Source organism: Balaenoptera acutorostrata, chromosome 5, assembly GCF_949987535.1.
Source record: "Balaenoptera acutorostrata chromosome 5, mBalAcu1.1, whole genome shotgun sequence".
Taxonomy (NCBI): Eukaryota; Metazoa; Chordata; class Mammalia; order Artiodactyla; family Balaenopteridae; genus Balaenoptera; species Balaenoptera acutorostrata.
This window is the reverse complement of record NC_080068.1, coordinates 79,049,114-79,069,944: the sequence shown is the minus strand read 5'-3', so window position 1 is coordinate 79,069,944 and position 20,831 is coordinate 79,049,114. Positions and strand designations below refer to the sequence as shown.

At 37.9% G+C, this 20,831-nt stretch overlaps 1 protein-coding gene across 2 annotated transcripts in view; it reads right to left on the bottom strand.

The window, feature by feature from the left end:
- Nucleotides 1–3,519: 3,519 nt before the first annotated feature.
- The window catches only part of UGDH (UDP-glucose 6-dehydrogenase), a 29,274-nt gene continuing 11,962 nt past the window's right edge, over nt 3,520–20,831 (bottom strand). For both annotated transcript variants that reach the window (XM_057547359.1, XM_007178806.2), the window contains 10 exons: nt 16,308–16,409; nt 13,553–13,753; nt 13,244–13,441; nt 12,630–12,777; nt 10,084–10,178; nt 8,483–8,613; nt 7,859–7,992; nt 7,350–7,441; nt 7,124–7,234; nt 3,520–4,850 (listed from right to left, as the gene is read on the bottom strand). In XM_057547359.1, the coding sequence (XP_057403342.1) occupies nt 4,740–4,850; nt 7,124–7,234; nt 7,350–7,441; nt 7,859–7,992; nt 8,483–8,613; nt 10,084–10,178; nt 12,630–12,777; nt 13,244–13,441; nt 13,553–13,726 (1,194 nt within the window). In that variant the 5' untranslated portion in view covers nt 13,727–13,753; nt 16,308–16,409 and the 3' untranslated portion in view covers nt 3,520–4,739. The remainder of the gene's footprint in view (nt 4,851–7,123; nt 7,235–7,349; nt 7,442–7,858; nt 7,993–8,482; nt 8,614–10,083; nt 10,179–12,629; nt 12,778–13,243; nt 13,442–13,552; nt 13,754–16,307; nt 16,410–20,831) is intronic.

Sequence of the window (20,831 nt, the reverse complement as noted above, 5' to 3'; positions counted from 1 at the left end):
TGTATTTCCCAGAGTCCTTTGCAGCCAGTTGTGGATATGTGACTAAGTTGGGACCGATGGTATGTGAGCATAAATGATTTGTGCTACTTCTGAATGTGCTGTTAAAGGGTGGGTCCTACTTTTCCCTTCTCTTTCCCCTTCCCTGCTGGCTGGAATGAGAACGTGATGTTGTAGCTGGAGCAGCCATCTTGAGCCATGAGATAGGAGACTGTGTAAAGGGTGGCAGAGCCCAGGTAAAGAAGTCTGAGCCTCTGATGACTATGGAAGTGCTCTGCCAGCCCTGGACCGCTGACCTGGACTTCCATGTCTGAGAGAAATATGTTTCCCTTCTGTTTAAGACACTATCATTTTTGGTCTCTGTTAGAGCAGTCAAGTTTATATACTAACTAATATAATTTGTAAGTCATGTTTATTCTAATGCCTTTAAAATAAATGCCTATTAAAATTAAGAAAAATGTATGTTCACCTCAAATAATCTGCCTTGTTACTAGTGGTGTATTGTAAAATGCAGATCTACAATGAGTGGTCTTTTGGACTATATTCAGGAAAAGGAAGGGAGGAAGACAGCAAGAGGTCACTGTATCCAGCTTATCCTCTGAAGTTTAAAGGTCCCTTGTAAGTATTATTTTGCAAGTCTGGCACTAATGATATATTCATGCCTGGGTTTTGGTCTAAAACTTGAATACAGTGTCAATGTATGAATAAACTAGATGGTAACATCTAGTTTGGGGCTGCAACTCTGGAAAGCTAGTTTGAGTCTGTCCTTTAGTGTGACCAACAAATATCTTTTTTTTTTTTTTTAAGAAAATGACTGCATTTTAAAAAAACCTTCGGTGATTCCATTTATCATTTTAAAAAAATATTTATTTATTTGGCTGCGTTGGGTCTTAGTTGCGGCACACAGGATCTTCGTTGTGGTGTGCAGGCTTCTCTCTAGTTGTGGCGCACAGGCTCTAGAGCACGCGGGCTCAGTAGTTGCGGCACACGGGCTCTCTAGTTGTGGTGCAGGCTCAGTAGCTGCGGCGCGGACTTAGTTGCGCCACGGCATGTGGGATCTTAGTTCCCTGACCAGGGATCAAACCCACGTGTCCTGCATTAGGAAGGCGGATTCTTAACCACTGGACCACCAGGGAAGTCCCCATTTATCATTTTAACAATTCTAAAGTTTACACTTCAGTGGCATTAAGTACATTCACAATGTTGTATAACCATTGGTGTCTCCATTTTGATGATTAAGTGAAGCCCAAACTCAGCCTGAAGTTCAAGGCTTTCTACAATCTGTCCTTAGTCTAAACTTCCAGTCTTCTCCAGCTATTCCTCTTCATGCTCCCTTCAACCCCAAACAAAAAGCAACTTGCTTTCCCTAGAACCAGTCTGAATTTTCCTGCAGGCATCTTTTTGCTCCCATTGCTTTTGCCACTGACGTGCTCATTTGACCCACTTTCCCTATCAAGATCATGTTTGTCTGTTAAGGCCCACTTCAAGTGCCCAAATAGCATTTTGTTTTTATCATTTATGGCTATTTTCATATTTGGTCAGTTATCTCTGCATGTGTCTTAGCTTCTCCACAAAATTGCTCTCATTCATCTGTGCCCTCCATTTCTTAGCACCTCACAGCATCTGCCTTATAGTGGGTACACAGACACCCAATTTGAAGTAGTTTAAATAGGATTACTCAAATGTGAGTACAAATGAACTTACATAGAAAACGAGACCTTAACTTCAATAGTTTGTCTTACTGAACCTCCCTGCTCTTCCCCATCCCTACCCCCCGCAGAACCTCAGACCCTTTTCTAGTAGTTGGGAGTCCCTGGGAGGGGGAAAGGCAAGTATTTACATCCTTCTCTGCTGCCGCTCATGCTGTTTTGCCTTATCCATCATCTGTTTCTTCCCTTGGGATGCTATCCCATCATTCTGCTTAAGGTCACAGGTGTCCACTCTTAATAATAATACCTCTGAAATTAGGATGCTTTCAACTTCAAGTAAGAAAAGCTCCTATTCAAACGGTTGTGACTGTGAGCAAGTTACTTAATCTTTCTAGCCTTCTGCCCTCCATCTGAAAATGGGATGGAACTTATCTCAAAGGCCTTACATGAGGAATAGATGAGAAAATGCATCTAAAGGGCTCAGTGTAGTGCCTGCCCTGTAAGGCTGTGTTAATTACTGTACTCCTAGTGATTCCAGAGCCTACACGTGGTTCTGGGTCAGTGGGCCTAACAGGAGTGCCCATCACCTGCTGGCCACTGCCAGTAAGATCTCTGTGTAGACAGTGATTTCACGTAATCCGCATAACAGCTCTGAGTTAGAGATGAATTATCTCTACTTTACGGATGAGGAAAATAATGCAGAAAGTAATGCAGTCAGGACTTAAAGCTGGAGGTCTTAAGTGGAATAACACATGATTTCTGGAGAACATATTGTGGGAGAGAGATTTTACTTTTTTATATATTCTTTTGTATCTATTTGAATTTTTAAAAATCATGTCCATGTATTATTTTCAATTTTAATTACTAGTTAATAATCTCACATAAAGTACTAGCTAATAAAAATAGAAATCCTTTTTTTTTTTTTTTTAACCACACCTGTGCAGCTTGTGGGCTCTCAGTTCCCCAACCAGGGATTGAACCTGGGCCACGGCAGCAAAATCCTGGAATCCTAACCACTAGGCCACCAGGGAACTCACCTAAAAATAGAAATCTTGTATCAGTTTTTAAAATACACATGGTCTTTAATTTTCTTAATAGGGGAGAATAAGGCTAACCCTTTTCTTCCAACTTTTCACACAAAGGCCTCAAATAGCTGTAAGTTACCTGCCCAGTCACTGGGGGATTTTTCCCCATTACAAAGAGCCAGTTTACATGGCTCTATGAACTGTCTTTTGCATTTTCTTCCACTTACCAGTTCTCCTACCTTCTAATCAGTACCTATATTTTACATGTTTACTTATCAATTTACCTATCAATCCTAGGCATTGAAGCATCCTGCAACTTAAAACCAGTGCCTAATTCTATCTGTTTTAGCAAGACATCTTCGGGTTATAATCCCTTTACTAGAATATAAGATTATTAAGCACAATACAAGAATATTTTCAAGCAGAAATGTAAAGCAAATTCTAATTAATAAGCCCATCTTCACTTCAAAGTCTTATGAGCAAGGGATCATCTTATGTTCAAATACTCTGGCATTTATCTCTTTTTGGTGTTTTGTTTCTTTCACTCTGGTCTGCAAACTTTTTCTTAAAGGACCAGATCGCAATTTATATAACCATTTAAAATGTAATCATGTAAAAATGTAAACGACATTCTTAGCTCACAGGTGGCTGGCCAGATTTGGCCAATGGGATTTAGTTTGCCGATACCTGGTCTATTTGCTAAATTCCCTCGCTTTCTTGCATCATTTGAAAGAACAATATAATTCCCCTTTCTCAAAAATGTAAGGAGTGTTGTTTTCCTGTCTAATGTCATACTGTCATGACTTATTAGTTACTTGCACTAGACAAAAAATAACCCACACAGTGGCTTATGCAGAATATTTTATTTATGTATTTGATATCTGTATAGGTGTCTCTGTCCTCATCTTTGTCTCTGTATTCTTATTGAACTGCAAAATTCCTAAAGGATGAGACTTGTATCTGTTTAACTCAATTTGTACACTCTCAGCAGAGCACAAGCATCAAATGGACATCGACATATTTCAATACTGATAAACACAGGAGAAAATCAAATATAAGTCAAAGAGACATAAGAAAAAACATAGTTGAAGACACAAAATTCCTTATTTTAGGATTATGCTATACATAACTTGTAAAATCTACTTCTATAAGTTTATATATGAGATTATATTGGTTTTATTACTTAAAAAGGGAGAAGTTGCAATGAGTTACAGGAAGAAAATGCAAAGTAAAAATAACAAATATTGGACTAAAAAAACATAGTGATCAGTGAGGAAAAACAAGAAGTGGAGTGAAATAGATTTTCATTTCACTACACTGATTTTCTCTTCATGCTAAAAAAAATATTGCCTTTTAGTCTTATTTGGATTGATTGGAAATGGGCAGTGATGATCTTTTTGGACTAGAAAACCAACAACACAGCTCATTAAAACAAAAGGAGCAAAAGAACAATAACCTAACCATACTTGTAGGGTTACTTCTAACATGGAAGCGTAGGAAAAAAAAAGCTCAAAGGCCACATTGTGTCCATTGCATCCTCCTCAGTTCAGAGAGACAAGAAATGGCATGGAAAACATCTTACCCAATTAATCCAGAAACCTCTAAACTTCCATGACACTTTTGGAAAGGTTAACAGGTTTAGCCCAGTATTTAGCATAGCCATTTCATGGTTTAAAATACATACTTAATGACAAGAAGATAAACCAATGATCAGAAAAACGGAAGCGTGCCATTCCCATTACAATGTGATGTTAAAGTGCTGCCTAAAGACATTTTATAAAGTAAAAAGTGTTTGAAGTTTAATTTTACAAAAATTGACACCATTAAAACCAACACAGTTATTTGCTATGCATCCAATCACTGAGGTAACAATATTATAAAAATATGTAAAAAATATTCTAGTTTCATAATTACCAGATATGCTAATTCCCATACAGCTAGTATAAATTTGATTATTAAAAAAATAGTTTTGTTTCCTTAAAAGCACTAGATTCATTTACCATTTAATATCAGATAGATATTTGCTATCCTGAAGTACCAAAAAAATTACAAATAAAAATGGCAATGTCTATACTCTGGGTTTCTTGTTGGGTAGATCCTGAAGACTAAACTTTGGAATTTCACCAGAAGGAGCATATGGAATTCTCTTTGAAGACACCTTTTTGCCAATTGTTTCAATCTAGAGGGGAAAAAAAGATTTTAGAAAGAAAATTATTAACAATTACAATACCTAAATGTAAAAACTCTGTAATGTAGTATAATAAGGGCTAAAACCTAGATGCTTTTTTTTCTTTTTAAAGGCAGAAAAAGTTTCTCAAGTCATCTGGGCTGCTATGAAAGATCTTTGGTTCCTTCCACACTGTTTATGTTTCTAGAGTCAGTCTGCACTCCCCTTTTCATATTCATAACAGGGCACACTGACTCTTGTCATTCTCGACACCAGACCCCCTCAAACAGAATAGGGAACCACCTGCCACGATTGTTTCAGTAGCACATGTGAAAGCAATAAACAGACCGGATTCCAGTTAATTCACATTCTTTCAAACTCTGTCTGTTTCCCTCATTCTAAAAAACTTGCATAAGCTATAACAGCATAGCTTTTTAGAAGTTCAGGTTTCAGAGCCTGAAAGGCTCCAGCTGGAATCCCCTCTATCCAAAATAATCAATCTTATCTTTAAAGACACTGCTTCTTTAATAGTCATAAGTTTATCTCCTCTCTACACAGCACAGATAAATATACTAAACAATCTTCATAAATGTCTTTTTAATTAAAAATTAATAATTATTGCTGACTCATACCACAAAGGGCTTCTGCTTTATATTCATCAATTGTCTTATTTAGTGGCTTATAAATTCCCTTTATTTAGTAATTCCAGTCTAATTGTTTTTTTAATCCTTACTTGGAAAAGTTAATTTTATAAGAACTCAAACTCATTTTAAATATATACACCTCTACATATCTTCTCCTTTAGATGAGTAAAACAGGAATGACAGAAAATGTGTCTGTGCCTGCAAATAATCTTTAAAAAATAACATTGCTGAGTTTAAGTCATGACTGCGAAAAACAGTCACATTACTCACTAAGGAGGGGTAGGATAAAAGGGTCCCCAGGGAGACTTCCCTGGTGGCAGAGTGGTTAAGAATCCGCCTGCCAATGTAGGCGACACAGGTTCAATCCCTGGTCCAGGAAGATCCCACATGCCGTGGAGCAACTAAGCCCATGCACCACAGCTACTGAGCCCGCGTGCCACAACTACTGAAGCCCGCATGCCTAGAGCCCGTGCTCTGCAACAAGAGAAGCCACCGCAATGAGAAGCCTGCACACCGCAACGAAGAGTAGCCCCCACTCGCCGCAACTAGAGAAAGCCCACGTGCAACAGCAAAGACCCAATGCAGCCATAAATAAATAAATTTATTTAAAAAAAAAAAAAAGGGTCCCCAGGGTCTCTGATGGAGTGTGAACAGACAAGGATGTCATCTGATTTTTCTTGCAAGTTAATCTCTCATGAATGAGAAATGGGCACTGAATTCTAAATAAGAAGGATCTTCAACAAGTCAGTGACAGGTTAAGAGAACCAGATGAGATATTTTGAACAGTGGATGAAGCCTCATCAGTACCTCTCCAAGACAGCTGGTGCTGAGCAGACGCACACAGCCAGCTCTAAGCACTGCTGCACTCTGCCCTGCTTCGGGACTATGCTGACAGCAATCTCCCGGCAGATTTCTTTATCCTCCCAACCTCCCCCCAAGCCTCCCACTCCATTTCTGCTCTGAGGAAATGGAAAGTAGCTCCCTCTTTTAATACTTTTGGGGCCCCTGGTAGAATTGAAATGGATGCAACATAAAATGTACTGTGCAGGTTTGTGTCAGCTCTCTAAACGTTCCATAATTAACTGACAAAACTCTGAACTAAAAGAGGGCCAGCACCACTGCAGCTCCCATACTTTTCATTCAGACCTCTCAGAGCACCAGCACAGTGCTGAGCACCCAGAGGCACAGGATCCTATACCAACACGTGACAACTATATTGCATATTGCAGTTTTCAAAACATTCATATAGGAATAAGTGACCTGGCCTCAGAGCGGGTCAGTGTGACGCAGACAGTGCAGCAGAGTAGCTTTGGAGGCTCCAGGAAAAAAAAAAAATTGTTTATGTGTATATTTTCTTACTTGATGTTTATATGAGGTAAGGCAAGGCATATCCTGGCCCCATATGATAGGCAACTGATATTATGTAAGAAAGACCAACACTGAATGACCTTTAGATCACAGTTTTAAGGAGGGAGTGGAGTACTTCACAAATACCACAGAACTTCCCAGAGAACTGACTGACATGTTGCCCCAGAGTTATGCTATTGCTAAATGAAAAAATATTAAAATTCTAAAACTCAAAGCCTTTAAAAAGGAAATGACCAAACAAATGAAACAAAACCAATCCAGGATCATGCTTACCTGGAAGCCAATGGTTTGTAGTTCATTGTGGAGCCCATCCAGGACACGTCGTCCATCAAAGATAAAGGCTGGCTTCAGCATTTTTTTATGAATGCGTTCATAGTCCAGTTCCTGTAAAGACAGAACCAAAGAAACAAGTAGAGCATATATGGGGAACACATACTCAACCCCAAATGGTACTAGAACACCTCTAAAATTTTCCTTAATCTCACTACTGTCACCTCACCTTAAACATGTCCCATTCAGTGCAAATCACAACAGCATGGGCACCATCACATGCTTCATAGGGGTCCTTGGAAATGGTCACGAGCCGGGCCACTATAACAACCCAACAGAAAGTTGGAATAAGAAAGGAGTGATTTGAAATTATGCATTTTAACACTAAGATTGCTGGAGGAGTTGAGGGTCTGACAGAAGTGGAATGGTCTGGTTAAAGTGTGAGTAGGGGTAATGGTGGGGGGCCTGGAGTACTCCCAATTTTGCCCCAGAAGCACTCCTTGGAATCTCCGGGACTTTTTAGAATATGCTGGAAAAATCACTAGACTAACCCACAGCTGATTACTTCAAATCAAAGTTGATGAAGCAATGTCTGAGAGTTTAATTTTAGAGAAATAAGGTTGAAAAGAGGGGCCTACCAATGATATAAATGATAAATGCTGAACAACCAAAGGTTTCTAGAGAACAAATCTGGGGGCCCAAACTCAAAGTGACACATGAGACTCAAAGCCTACTTACCTTTGTCATCCTCTGAAACTCCTGGATGAGAAAGATCCACAACTATTTGTTCCCTTGGTACTTTTGGATCATATATATGGAGGTGTGCGCCTTCATCCATCAAATATTTGCTAATATATATACTAGACGACTCTCTGAAGGAAAAAAATCAGTATTGCTGCACTTTTAAATGGCATATATTCTAATTTTTTTTTTTAATTATTTTTTTTTTGGCCATGCCGCATGGCAGGTGGGATCCTAGTTCCCCGACCAGGGATCAAACCCACAACCCCTGCATTGGCAGCACAGAATCTTAACCACTGGACTGCCAGGGAAGTCCCATAAATGGCATATATTCTAATACCTAAGGGGTTTAATATACAGGTGAGATTCTATTTCTTGTGAGGATATTGATGTCCACTTTATTTTTATTCTTTATACTATATACATACATGTATTTCACATACACAACCACTATCAAAAAATCAGGATAAGGCCTTTCTCGCTTTCTGAGATGGCCCACACTCTGTCTGTGGAGTGCTTTTCTCTCTAAATAAATCCACTTCTTACCTAAAAAAAAAAAATCTGGATAAGATGAGGAGTTAACATTCTCAAAAAGGTTGAAATATTTCAAAGAACTGGTACCTCGTATCACCGGTGTCCTTTTTGAATGCAAACCCCAAAATAGCTATCTTCTTATCAGTCACTGTATTAAACAGACTGTCTATAATCCGGGAAGCAAACCTCCTTCTCTGGTAGTCATTCATGTCTATGACCTGAAATGACAAGGACAATTATGCAAGGATCAGTTAGAAGAGGTGCAGCCTGTACCATACACTGCTCACAGCTTTATGGTGAGTACTCTTGTATGAATACAAGCCTTATAAATTAACAGGAGGCAAAGATTAACAACCTCTTTAGTATCTACAGACTGAAAAAAATAAAGAATTACCCACCCCCCACTCCTTATAGCCAGCCTGAAAATTTTCATTTTCATTTGGCTTAACTTTCCATGCATCGGGCTGGGATGGATGTTAAGGTGGGGAGCACAGCTAAATTTCAACCCCATTTGAGGTCCAGCCATGAGGCCAACCTAAAAAAGGCACATAGCCAACTTCTCCAAACCCTGTGGAAGCAATTAAACCCCAAAGTACTCCTTCATATGCTTACCCCTGACCCCTCACCAAAACTGAGTGTGAGTAGAAAGCGGACAGAGAACAGTCAAACTACGTACAGAGTTATAGCTGCCTCTGGATGAACCATAACAGCACGAACATCTGGCAAAATTTTTAACTAAATGTTACGAGTAAAAGTCTCTGATCACCTAATCTGTTACTCTCCTAAGAATTTACAAACAAGACATCATACTTGTGACCATATGGATATAAGGAAAGACTTTTTTTTAAGGCTCTAAGCTTCTAGAAGCCGTCTCAGAGCCTGAGAGCTTGGGAAATGAGCTGAAAGTTTTGGAAAATCAAGCCTTTATCTGCATTTTCCCCACAATGGACAGTAAGATAAAGCCATCATACTGGATTGAGTGAAATGAACCTAAAAGTGTACATTTCCCTAAAAATGTTAATTTCCTTCCATTCCTACTGGCTGCTGAAATCTGAAAAGCTGTAAACTTGGGGAAAAAATACTTGGGAAAGGTACATACACTGGCTGGTATCTTGAACAAATTACTTAACATTGCTAAGCCTCAGCTTCCTCATCTATATATGGGGGGATAATATTAACGATGAGGACTAAGATACTACATGTAAAGTGCTTAAAAGAGTGCCTGGCACAGAGTAAGCATGCAGTAAATGTTAACTCTATTTCCAGTTTGAGAAGGGTCTTTAATTTTAGCTCTGTGAATCTCAAAGGGACAAAACAAATATCAACATATGCAAACCACTTGGAAGCATGACAATAGAGGTTCTTTTGCCTTTACTTTTATCTTACGCCTTTCAAGATAGAGAAGAATTATAATTAAAAGTAATATTTCTTGCTTTACTCAGGGAGCAAATTTAGTTATTAAAATTAGAAGGAATACTGGTTTATCATAAACTTCCATCATAGATGATTACCAAAAAAGACAAATTATAAACACAGAAGCCCAACAAATAAACCTAAAATGAACAAATTGAATATAATAATAACTGAGTTCCTGGGAAAAATTAATCCTATCAAAAACATTTGACAGAAAAGGGTGACATGTTTTAATTAGAAGTTAATCATAACCTGTTGACTATAAAGATTAATACCTGCTGCCAATAACGAGCTACTTCGGGCAAATTTAGAGCCTCACAGAGATAAACCAAATTCAGAACATCCTTTTGAAAGCAACTCCCACCAAAACCTGAAGAAAGAAAAAAAAAAGATAATATTTTCATTTAGGAACCAAACAACTAAATCATATTACAACTTTCTTTGTCATACTAATCAGAGGGCTTATGCTTGGATTTTTAATAATAAAATTTGAATGTTGGAAAATTAATGGGTTTATAACTTGTGTGAAATTTGCAAGCAACTAATCAACTCTATAAATAATTTCCTAATAATTATAAATAATCTTAAATAATTACAAATAATTATAAATCACTTTCTAGCTTAAGTTTTATTGTGGCTATATTTTCTATTTTTTCCCCTCATTCAGCTGGTATCACTGCCCTGCATCTCTAACTCTAACATAGAGCTGGCAAACTTTTACAGGCCAGGTAAAAAATATTTTAGCATTTGTGGGCCATACAGTCTCTGGCACAACTATTCAACTCTGCCTTTGTAGCTCAAAAGCACTCATAGACAATATGTAATCAAATGGGCATAGTTATTTTCCAATAAAACTTATTTACAAAAACAAGCTGTGGGCCGCATTTTGGCCTGGGGGCTGTAGTTTGCCCACCCCTGTTCTAGTGCAATGCAGTATACAATGAGGGTTGGCGTGGGCTTTGGAGTCAGAACACCTAGCTACTCATTAGTTTTATGACTTTGAGCAAGTTACAAAAATTCCCCCGATCCTTAATCATCTCTAGAAATACCAACACCTTTGTAAAAGGTTATCAGGATTTTTTTTTTTTTAATTATTTTTGGCTGTGTTGGGTCTTCGTTGCTGCGCGCAGGCTTTCCCTAGTTGCGGCAAGCAGGGGCTACTCTTCGTTGCGGTGCGCGGGCTTCTTATTGCAGTGGTTTCTCTTGTTGCTGAGCACAGCGCTCAGGCACGCGGGCTTCAGTAGTTGCAGCATGCGGGTTCAGTAGTTGTGGCATGCAGGCCCTAGAGGGCGCAGGCTCAGTAGTCCTGCCATGCAGGCACTAGCGTGTGTAGGCTTCAGTAGTTGTGGCTCACAGGCTTAGCTGCTCCATGGTGTGTGGGATCTTCCCGGACCAGGGATTGAACTCATGTCCCCTGCACTGGCAGGTGGATTGTTTTTTTTTTTTTTTTTAAACATCTTTATTGGAGTATAATTGCTTTACAATGTTGTGTTAGTTTCTGCTGTATAACAAAGGCAGGTGGATTCTTAACCACTGCACCACCAGGGAAGTCCCGGTTATAAGGATTAATAATTAAGATATATCAAGTTCAGAACTTGGTGCATAACACGCCTTCAGTAAATAGGAGCTATTTTTATTAAATGGCCACTAGGAGAAAATATCAAAAAGATAGAAAAGGCCAGGGAAATCAGTACTGAGAAATGGCATAAAGCCCCAGAAATACAGGAAAGGCTGTCTATGGCCCAATCTGTAAAAGACTCTTATTTACCTTTACATCAATCTTATTAACTTCTATGCAAAAAAAATATTGTCAGTTCTTGTTAAACTCAGTAATTATGTTCTACAGATTTGCCACAAACGCTGAATTAGCAAATACTGAAGCACTGCTCCTAGGCGAAATACAGCATTAGGCTCCTGTGAGCTTCTGGTCACATTTTTGCCAACTGATCAACATAATCTTGTTTTATGTGTATTTCTGTTTAAAGACACCTTATTTAAAAATACTGTTGATTCATTAACATTGAACTCACAGCCAACAATAGCACTATAACTCACGCCTGACTGAATGAAGCTTATCAAACCACATGTATTTTCTCTGTAAGGCACATCACAGCATGCTGATGCTTTGGAACACTAGACAAAACTTCAGCAATATGCTTGGGGGCCATTTTAAACAGTGAAATCACAGGGGAAAAAGCACAGAAATGCAGCACTAAATAGACCACAAAAAAGAGCACATATTTGCAGTACGAGAGCTAAAACAAGAAGGTATGAGTATTGCCTTATTCAACTTCGGCTGGGAATATATGTGTTGGGTGACTCAAATTTTTTTGCTGCTCTGTTCATGTCTGCAAATGACCACATGAGTATTGATGTTGGGTTACAAATACATTTTATCAAGTAGGCTAATTCACAAATATGGAATCCACAAATAATGAGGATTGACTGTAGTTCACCAAGGTCACATTTCCATAATTGTATTAGTAGGAAAAGCAAATGATAAGGAATTTTTTCCTATTTGCTTCAATAAGGTGTTACATGATTTCCTATGTGGTCTCCCAAACTCATTCTACCTAAATGTTCTAACAAAATACTAATATATTCCTCCTAAAACACTGAACTATGTTTATCTACCAATCAGGCAGTAATTATTAAACAATATAAGTAACAGTTGCCTCACTTAGAAAGTCCCTGATAGGCTGAAGCCTACATGTATAATGGAATCATTATTTTAAGGGCATTTAAGTTAAGCAAAGCCTTCCTTAAAGTTAAAGACCTAGCTAAATGAACCTACTTTATGTACAGAAAATTTTCAACTTACCAACACTGGCTTTCAGAAACTTATTTCCAATTCTCTGGTCCATTCCAATGGCTGTTGCCACCTCTTCTATATCAGCTCCTGTTGCTTCACAGAGGGCACTTATAGAGTTAATGCTGCTGATTCTCTGGGCTAGAAAAGCATTTGCTGCCTTAAAAGAGAAAAAAAGGAAGAATACGATGAGCTCAAATAAAAATGTTATATATCCGTATTATATTTCATTGAGTTGATCCAAATTACTGAGGGAGATATAAAAGTTACTGATGGGTTCAATTTGCGGAGGCAATGGGTGGGTTGGGAAGGGAAAATGTTTTAAATTAGAGAGGAAAGATGATGAAGAAAGGGTAAAAGAAGGGAAAGAGTGATTTTTAAAATTACTATTTTAATTAATTACATTAATAGTAATGTAATTACTATTTTCTTTTACATATTCCAGAATATTTTATACCCAAATATTTGATCCCCTTGTGAATATTATTTCATAATATACAAGAATATTATCTTCAAAAGCATATCTTTTTATTAATATTAAGAAAGTACCTGCGTAGCTTATCAGGGTTAAGAGAAATAAGTCCTTGGCTTTAAATTTAATAGAGAGTTGAGTGCTGTGTACCAACCAGTTTGGAAAGTTCTGAAGACCAAGTATTAGTGGTGAGGATCTTTTCTCTGGGAACCCAGTGCTCATACACAGCACACAGTGCCTGCACAGCTCTCTGACCCTCTGGGGTTTCATCCCCTCCAATCAGTACTCTGTCTGGGTTCTTCAGGTCCTTGATGGCCGTTCCTTCTGCCAAGAACTCAGGGTTGGACAGCACCTAGACTCCCAACGCAAAGGAAAGTTTTAAGCTAGAATTAATTACGGACAACTTTAAAGCATCGATATTTACATAAGAAGAGCCAGATTCTAATGCTTCCTTTTTTTATACCTGTAAATTCAAGTTGGGTTTTGTGTTTGCATCAAATATTCGACGAATACTCTCTGCTGCCCGCACTGGGACTGTGCTTTTCTCAGTCACAATTTTGTACCCGTATGAGTTTTGCACAATGCGTCTAGCACAAGCTTCAATGTACTTCAGATCTGCTGCGCGGCCTTTCCCCATTCCGTAGGTTTTGGTTGGAGTGTTCACCTGACGAAAGTATACGGGATTAAGAACAGAGTATGAGATATTCACTGATTTCAAGATATGCCCTGGACCATCAACTGACTAGTCAACTGGGAAGTTAACATCATTAGGAGCCCTGGTTTCACCCTCTATTAGTTCCATGGAAATAATATTTTATAAGAACTCATTCAGTACATTTCTGTTGAGAAGCTACTATATATGTGTCAGAATCAGGGCAGGCAGGTTCCAAGCTAAGCCTGCAGATATAAAGATGAAAGAGACTCCAAAAGGAGTTCACAGTCTGAAATGAAATGTAAGTTTTCTCTTTCTTCCTCTCTTGATGGTATGTAATATATTATCCTGGTCTTTAAAACTAAACTTTAAACTCCTTTTTATTCTCCTTTTTTATAGACCTATATCAATAGGTTTTTTTAAATGTCTGCAGTATCATTCACAAATGCTTTCTCGGCTCATTAGAGCTAGAAATTATCTAGCATCTTCAGGATACAGAATACTATGTAGACAAAGACTATCATATAGAAAGAAAAATAAATCATGAGTCCAGAGTCTAGGCATTTAGTTTTGGCTTAGCTGTATCATGTAAACTTGGAGAAGTGTGGCTGCCTTTGTCTCAATGACCTCATTGGAAAATGAGAATAACCACTCTCTAAAATCTAACACACAAGTTTTATAACACTCTCGTAAAAATGAAAGTACTCTGAAAAGTCTAAAATTCTATGTAGGAATAATTTTTGAACCAGTAAGTAGCACCAACTGTCTTCTCTTGACAAGCTTATAACTTAATGGGAGACTAAATAAAGGAATCAAGCCAAAATAAATCAAAACGTGAAGATTGGGTTGAGGTGTAAAAAGCAGGAGGAAAAAGTTGTTTATATGCATGGAACAACTTAGGAAAAGACTTAGACGTGGAAGTAAGGGTGCAGTGGAACACAGAAGGGCAAAGATGGTTAATGGGATGTGAAACATGCCAGAGATGGGGATGATCAGATGGCTTCCCTGGGAAAGGAGCTCTGAGGATAACAACTGAAAACTGATTCAATAGTATAAAACTATTTCTACCTGGAATTTGCCTAAAAATAATTTGGGTAATCTGGGGTGGGAGGAAAGGGACAGAAGTAGTAAATAAATCAAGATCAGCCATGAAAACTGTTGACAATGGGGTTCACTATATTGTTGGTTTCATTTTTTGTATAAGTTTGGTGTTTTCCCCAATGAAAAGTATACCACAAGCACATTTAACAAAAAACAAAAAACTGATGCAGAGAATAATGGGAACTAGGTAGGAGTTATACTACAATAAATTACCCTAACAGGCACACAAAGTAATAGCTTGGAAAGATTTAAGGCAGCTCAGGCTAGATCGGCAGAGAAGCAAGCGTAAAATCAGCTATCTGTGCCAGACCACACTAAGGTGAACTCTATTGCCTTAAGAATAGATACTTAAAAAAATTTTTTTTCGTATAGAAAAGTCCCCTATTCCTATTCCAGGCTATGGTTATCCAAATGTTGGACTAAGGTAACTTCTTGATTTTCTCCAAGCATCTAGCTACTCCAAAATAATTTCTCCTTTTCTATGCCTCTACCCTAACCTCCTGCAAGCTTAAGTAGAAGACTGGGTAGGTGAGTCATAGAAGTGGCACCAATTTCTCTGAAGTAATTTTAAAAAAGAGAGACTGAATTCATAACACAGTTTTACCAAGGGTTTCATTACTACTTTCTTCTGGAGTTCCCATTTCTTCACAGTACCGATTTCGTCTCAGTACACGATCAATTCAACATCATCTCTGCTCTGTGGACCCCATGGTGTTTACCTCATGGAACCCAGTCAAAGCTCACACCACTGGCTTTCCCTTTATTCCTTAAGGCTGTACAGGTCTTGAGTCATATAACACCTTAGCTCAGCCACCAATTGGTGATAACTACACCATCACACACAGAACATTTGAGTAGATGTTTACCAGGACAGCAAGAAAAAAGTTACCTTGGTTCAAATATTGAATTATCAGAGTGTATTCCCAAGCATTCACTCTACTTTTTTCATTACAAAGGTACAACAGTTAAGCCATATTATGAGTTGAAGGTGTCTGTGGACTAGCCTAATATCCTAACAAACATATGCCAAGTTCTAAACAATTAATTTAAAATGACTTTTGGAACATAAACTCATCTAAATAGGAGATGCCTGTAAGTTTGCAGCAAACTTTACCTGATTCTTTTTATCTCACTTCCACCACGCAGTGGAAACAAGAAATGATGAAATACATATACTATCACCATATGTGCTCACACATGCTCACATGTTACCAGCACTTCCTAATTCTAGATCTCATATTAGAAACTTTCTCTGAACTTATTTGTTCAATGATCTGAAATGATCAGATGATTACAGAGTTTGGTGAAGCGTTGGATAAAGTTAGTGATAATCAAAATTCAATTGGACAACTCTATACTAAGTAATGCTGTGGCTTAATACCAATGGCTTTACTATTAAAATACAATGAAACTTCTATATAGACAAGAATACATTAAAACTCACACAGCAAAGGAAAATACTTACAGAAATAAATACAAGATCAGCTTCTTTAATGGCATCATCAATATTGGTAGAAAAAAATAGATTTTTTCCTCGACAGGATTCTACCACTTCTTTTAGTCCTGGCTAAAAAGAAAAAAAGCAAAGAAGTTGTACATACATTTTACCAGTCATATGAGATAACCCAATAGTATAGAATTACATTCATTAAGGGGAAGGTCATGTGTAATTTAAAGGTCTAGATTTGCTCTCAAATAACACTTCTGTAGAAAAATCAAAGATTATACTGGTACCGAAGGCCATCAGGTGTACATTACGTAACAAATAAAGCAAACCTGAACTTGCCACAATTAAAGCAGCAGATTAATTTAATGTATGTCATTCTTTACCATGTTCCGGACTACTTCATAAGCGTTAACAATTAACTCCAAGTATCAACACAATCATCAGAAAAGTCAAAAGTCTTTGTGGTTTCAAGCAAACATTTGATTTTGCATTGTCACTAGAATACAGGTTTTTACTCCCAAGAATTCAGGCCATAGAATACAGGCCATTCAGAGTGGTTGTGAAACAGTCTTTACACATACATAAACATATATTTTTTCTAAGTTCCATTATAAGAAACATTTCTATTAAAAAAATTGTTACTTTTCCCATACAATTTAACAGGAGATATAATTAAGAATTTTGAGCTGTACAACACCACCTAACAAGTATTCTTGCCTCCACCCCCCAAAAAAATCAGGTCTAAATCTGATCAGACCAGTCCAATCAGCAAAATCTGTTTATCTACAGGATAAACAACCTGGTTTCTTCAATAAACAAACTGAAGAGAAAAACAAAGAGAGATTAAAATATTGTGGTCTTGGGACTTCCCTGGTGGCACAGTGGATAAGACTCCACGCTCTCAATGCAGGGGGCCTGGGTTCAATCCCTGGTCAGGGAACTAGATCCCACATGCATGCTGCAACTAAAAGTTTGCATGCCACAACTAAGGCACCAGCGAGACACAACTAAGGAGCCCTGGAGCCACAACTATGGAGCCCATGTGCCGCAACTAAGACCCCGCACAACCAAATAAATACATTAAAAAAAAAAAAATTGTGGTCTTAGGGAATTCCCTGGCGGTCCAGTGGTTAGGACTCTGTGCTTCCACTGCAGGGGGCACGGGTTTGACCCCTGGTCGGGGACCTAAGATCCCACATGTTGTGCAGTGAGGCCAAAAAAAAAAAAATATATATATATATTATATATATAAAATATATATAATATATATATTATATATATGTATATAGTGATCTTAAAAGACACTTAAGTGATACAAATCTATTGCAATATATGGCTCTTACTTGGATTCTGATTCAAATAAACCATGGAGGGAAAGGACATGTTTAAGAATTCTTAAAAACCAAAGCAAAACAGACCTTCTTCTCTCCTGGGAGAGAAGGTTCAAATAATATCCAAAATATTATGGATGTATAGAAAACTATATAGCAAAGTAAAAAGTCAATTCAGGGGCATAGGTCTAGAATTATATCCAGAGGTAATTCACTTTTCTTCATGGTTCTGTGGACTTTTAACATAAGCAATCAGAGAAAGTGTAAAATGTAAATTCGAAATTTCTATTAGTTTGGCTAAAATGTATAACAGGACCAGCAAAATATATGAACAACTGCACCATGAATATAGTGTCACTAATTATGGCAACTGGTTCCTTAGTTATTTTGACTAGGTTCTAGAAAATAAGAGTAAAAGGTTATGGAGTTGGAATTTTACAGAGAAGATTTAATTCAATCCTATATAATCTCCTAACATTTAAATTAAAGTAACCTAAAATCAGAGCAACGCAGAATTTATACTAAGTCTTACTTAATAAGACCTCAAAATGAACAACTACATTATTCTGTTAAAATCAATGGGATATTTGTAGATATCCAAAATGGATGCAGAAGCAGTTGATAATATAGGTTCTACCTCTTATTAGATTCATTATGTAATTTTCATAACTAGTATTTAGAATTTATATGGCACTTTTTATGGAAGAAAAATCCTTTCATAGGATAAAATTAGCTTTCATTTTACTCAGAAAAAGCAAAGCAAATTATCCATTTTGGCTTTTTAGAAGTAGTTATTACATTGTTTTTTGAACAAAATTAACAAAAAAGCAATGACTATTCAATAAATATGGCAACACAAAACAGAATGTTTTCATTGGTTTTTTTGTTTGTTTGGGTATTTTTGGCCACACTGTGCAGCTTGTGGGACCTTAGTTCCCCAACCAGGGATTGAACCCATGCCCTTGGCAGTGAAAGTGCGGAGTCCTAACCACTGGACCACCAGGGAATTCCCTTCATTGTTAAATATTAAGAGTTTCTATTATGCTGTTCCCTGAGTAAAAACTTGAATATCTTATTACCATATTTCATCTGATAGTCATTACTATTTACTTCTTAGGTGGTAAAAATGACTACTTTTTTATTAACAAAGTTTTTACCCATAAAATATAAGCCTATAAGAATAGAAAGAACCACAATGAACACATAAATTCATGGACCCTAAGTACATTTATCTGGGTTTTTTCAATGTAGCCTGGTCATCTTTCTACTTGTCCTCTCATTCTGAGATTACTGCTCCAACCTCCACTACATCTTCTTCAGAGTAGCTGGCCTCCCACTTTCAGACAATTGAGATGACCAACGTTTCAGTCACTTTTATTTCCTGTTCCCACCCACAAAACAGTATCTTCATCCACCCTTGTTTACTTCCCTCCAGTCTCTGAGAAAGAGGCTTTCAAGGCCAATTCCTCTTCTTGTGTTTTTGATCCCATCATCTTTGCTATTTTTCTAGACTTTATTCCATCAATTAGCCCCTTTCTTCTTATACTTTTGACCTTTCCTTCTCTATGTGATTTGTCTACCTTCGTTTATTAACATGCTTGATTCTTTATCAACCATAGGAAAAAGTGTAATTTTTAAAAATCACTGCTTTTGCGCTTCTCTGGTGGCGCAGTGGTTAAGAATCCGCCTGCCAATGCAGGGGACACGGGTTCGAGCCCTGGTCCGGGAAGATCCCACATGCCGTGGAGCCACTATGCCCATGTGCCACAACTACTGAGCCTGTGCTCTAGAGCCACGAGCCACAACTACTGAGACCGTGCGCCTAGAGCCTGTGCTCCGCAACAAGAGAAGCCACCGCAATGAGAAGCCGGCACACCGCAACGAAGACCCAACGCAACCAAAAATAAATTAAAAAAAAAAGTCACTGCTTTTACCCTGTGTCCCTCTCCGGTGACCACCCCCTTTATTTCCTTCTAATTAAACCTTTTAAAAGAAGAGTCTTACTCCTTTTCTACACTCTCTCACTTCTTCAATCTCCTACCTTCTGTTAATTGTTCTTGTAAAAGTTACAATGGCCCCCATAATACCGAATTTCATGAGTATGTCTCTGTTCTTATTTCTCCTGTGTTTGGCAGAATTGACAGCTTACTCATTCATTCAGCAAATATTGATATTTGTTGAGCACTTACTAAGTACTGGTCACTGTGTTCGTCACTCATAATCAAGACATATACATCTTTATGGAGCTTGCGCTACTAAAACTCTTCTGGTTTTTGGTTCACCTTCTCTAAACTACTCTTCAGTGCTTCTCTAAGGCATTTCTTCCTCCACCCCTCATCAAACATCAGCATTTTGACCCCATGCTCTGTTCTCTCTACAGGCTCTTCTTGGGAGAGCTCAACTACTCTGATTTTAACTACTGCCTGCATAATTTATTTTTTTAACTTCCTGCGTAATCTTAAGTTTACATCTTCAGCCCTGAATTTCTTTTTTTTTGGCCATGCTGCATGGCTTGTGGGATCTTAGTTCCCTGACCAGGGTCTGAACCCAGGCCATGGCAGTGAAGGTGCTAAGTCCTAACCACTGGATCGCCAGGGAATTCCCCAGCCCTGAATTCTTGAATATCATTCTAGATTCCTTCCTCTACTTCATCCTTCTTGAATCAACAATCAAGTCTGATCATTTTTCCTTCTAAATATTTCTCTTGGGAATTCCTTGGTCATATACCAGAAGCCGCGGGGTAAGGCCAAAAAAAAATTTCTCCAATTAGTCTAGTGAGTTTTGGAGTGAATGGAGTGAGGGTGGAACAACTATCAAGGAGGCTGTGTACTCAAAAGAGTTCATTAAATATTATAATTACATATTAGTTATCTTTTCTTTATCAGTGACCAGGAGTTAAACATTAGTCACCAAAAGAGACTCTCTGATATGAAAAATTGGTATTTACAATGAAAAATCAATGCCATAGATTTTTATAATATCATTGAAAACAAATATCTGCTTGGTTGTGTATTTTTTTTAATTTTATTTATGTATGTATGTATGTATTTATTTGGCTGCATTGGGTCTTCATTGCTGCTTGCTGGCTTCCTCTAGTTGCAGCGAGCGGGGGCTACTCTTTGTTGCGGTGCTCAGGCTTCTCACTGCAGTGGCTTCTCTTGTTGTGGAGCACGGGCTCTAGGCGCATGGGCTTTAGTAGTTGTGGCGCGCG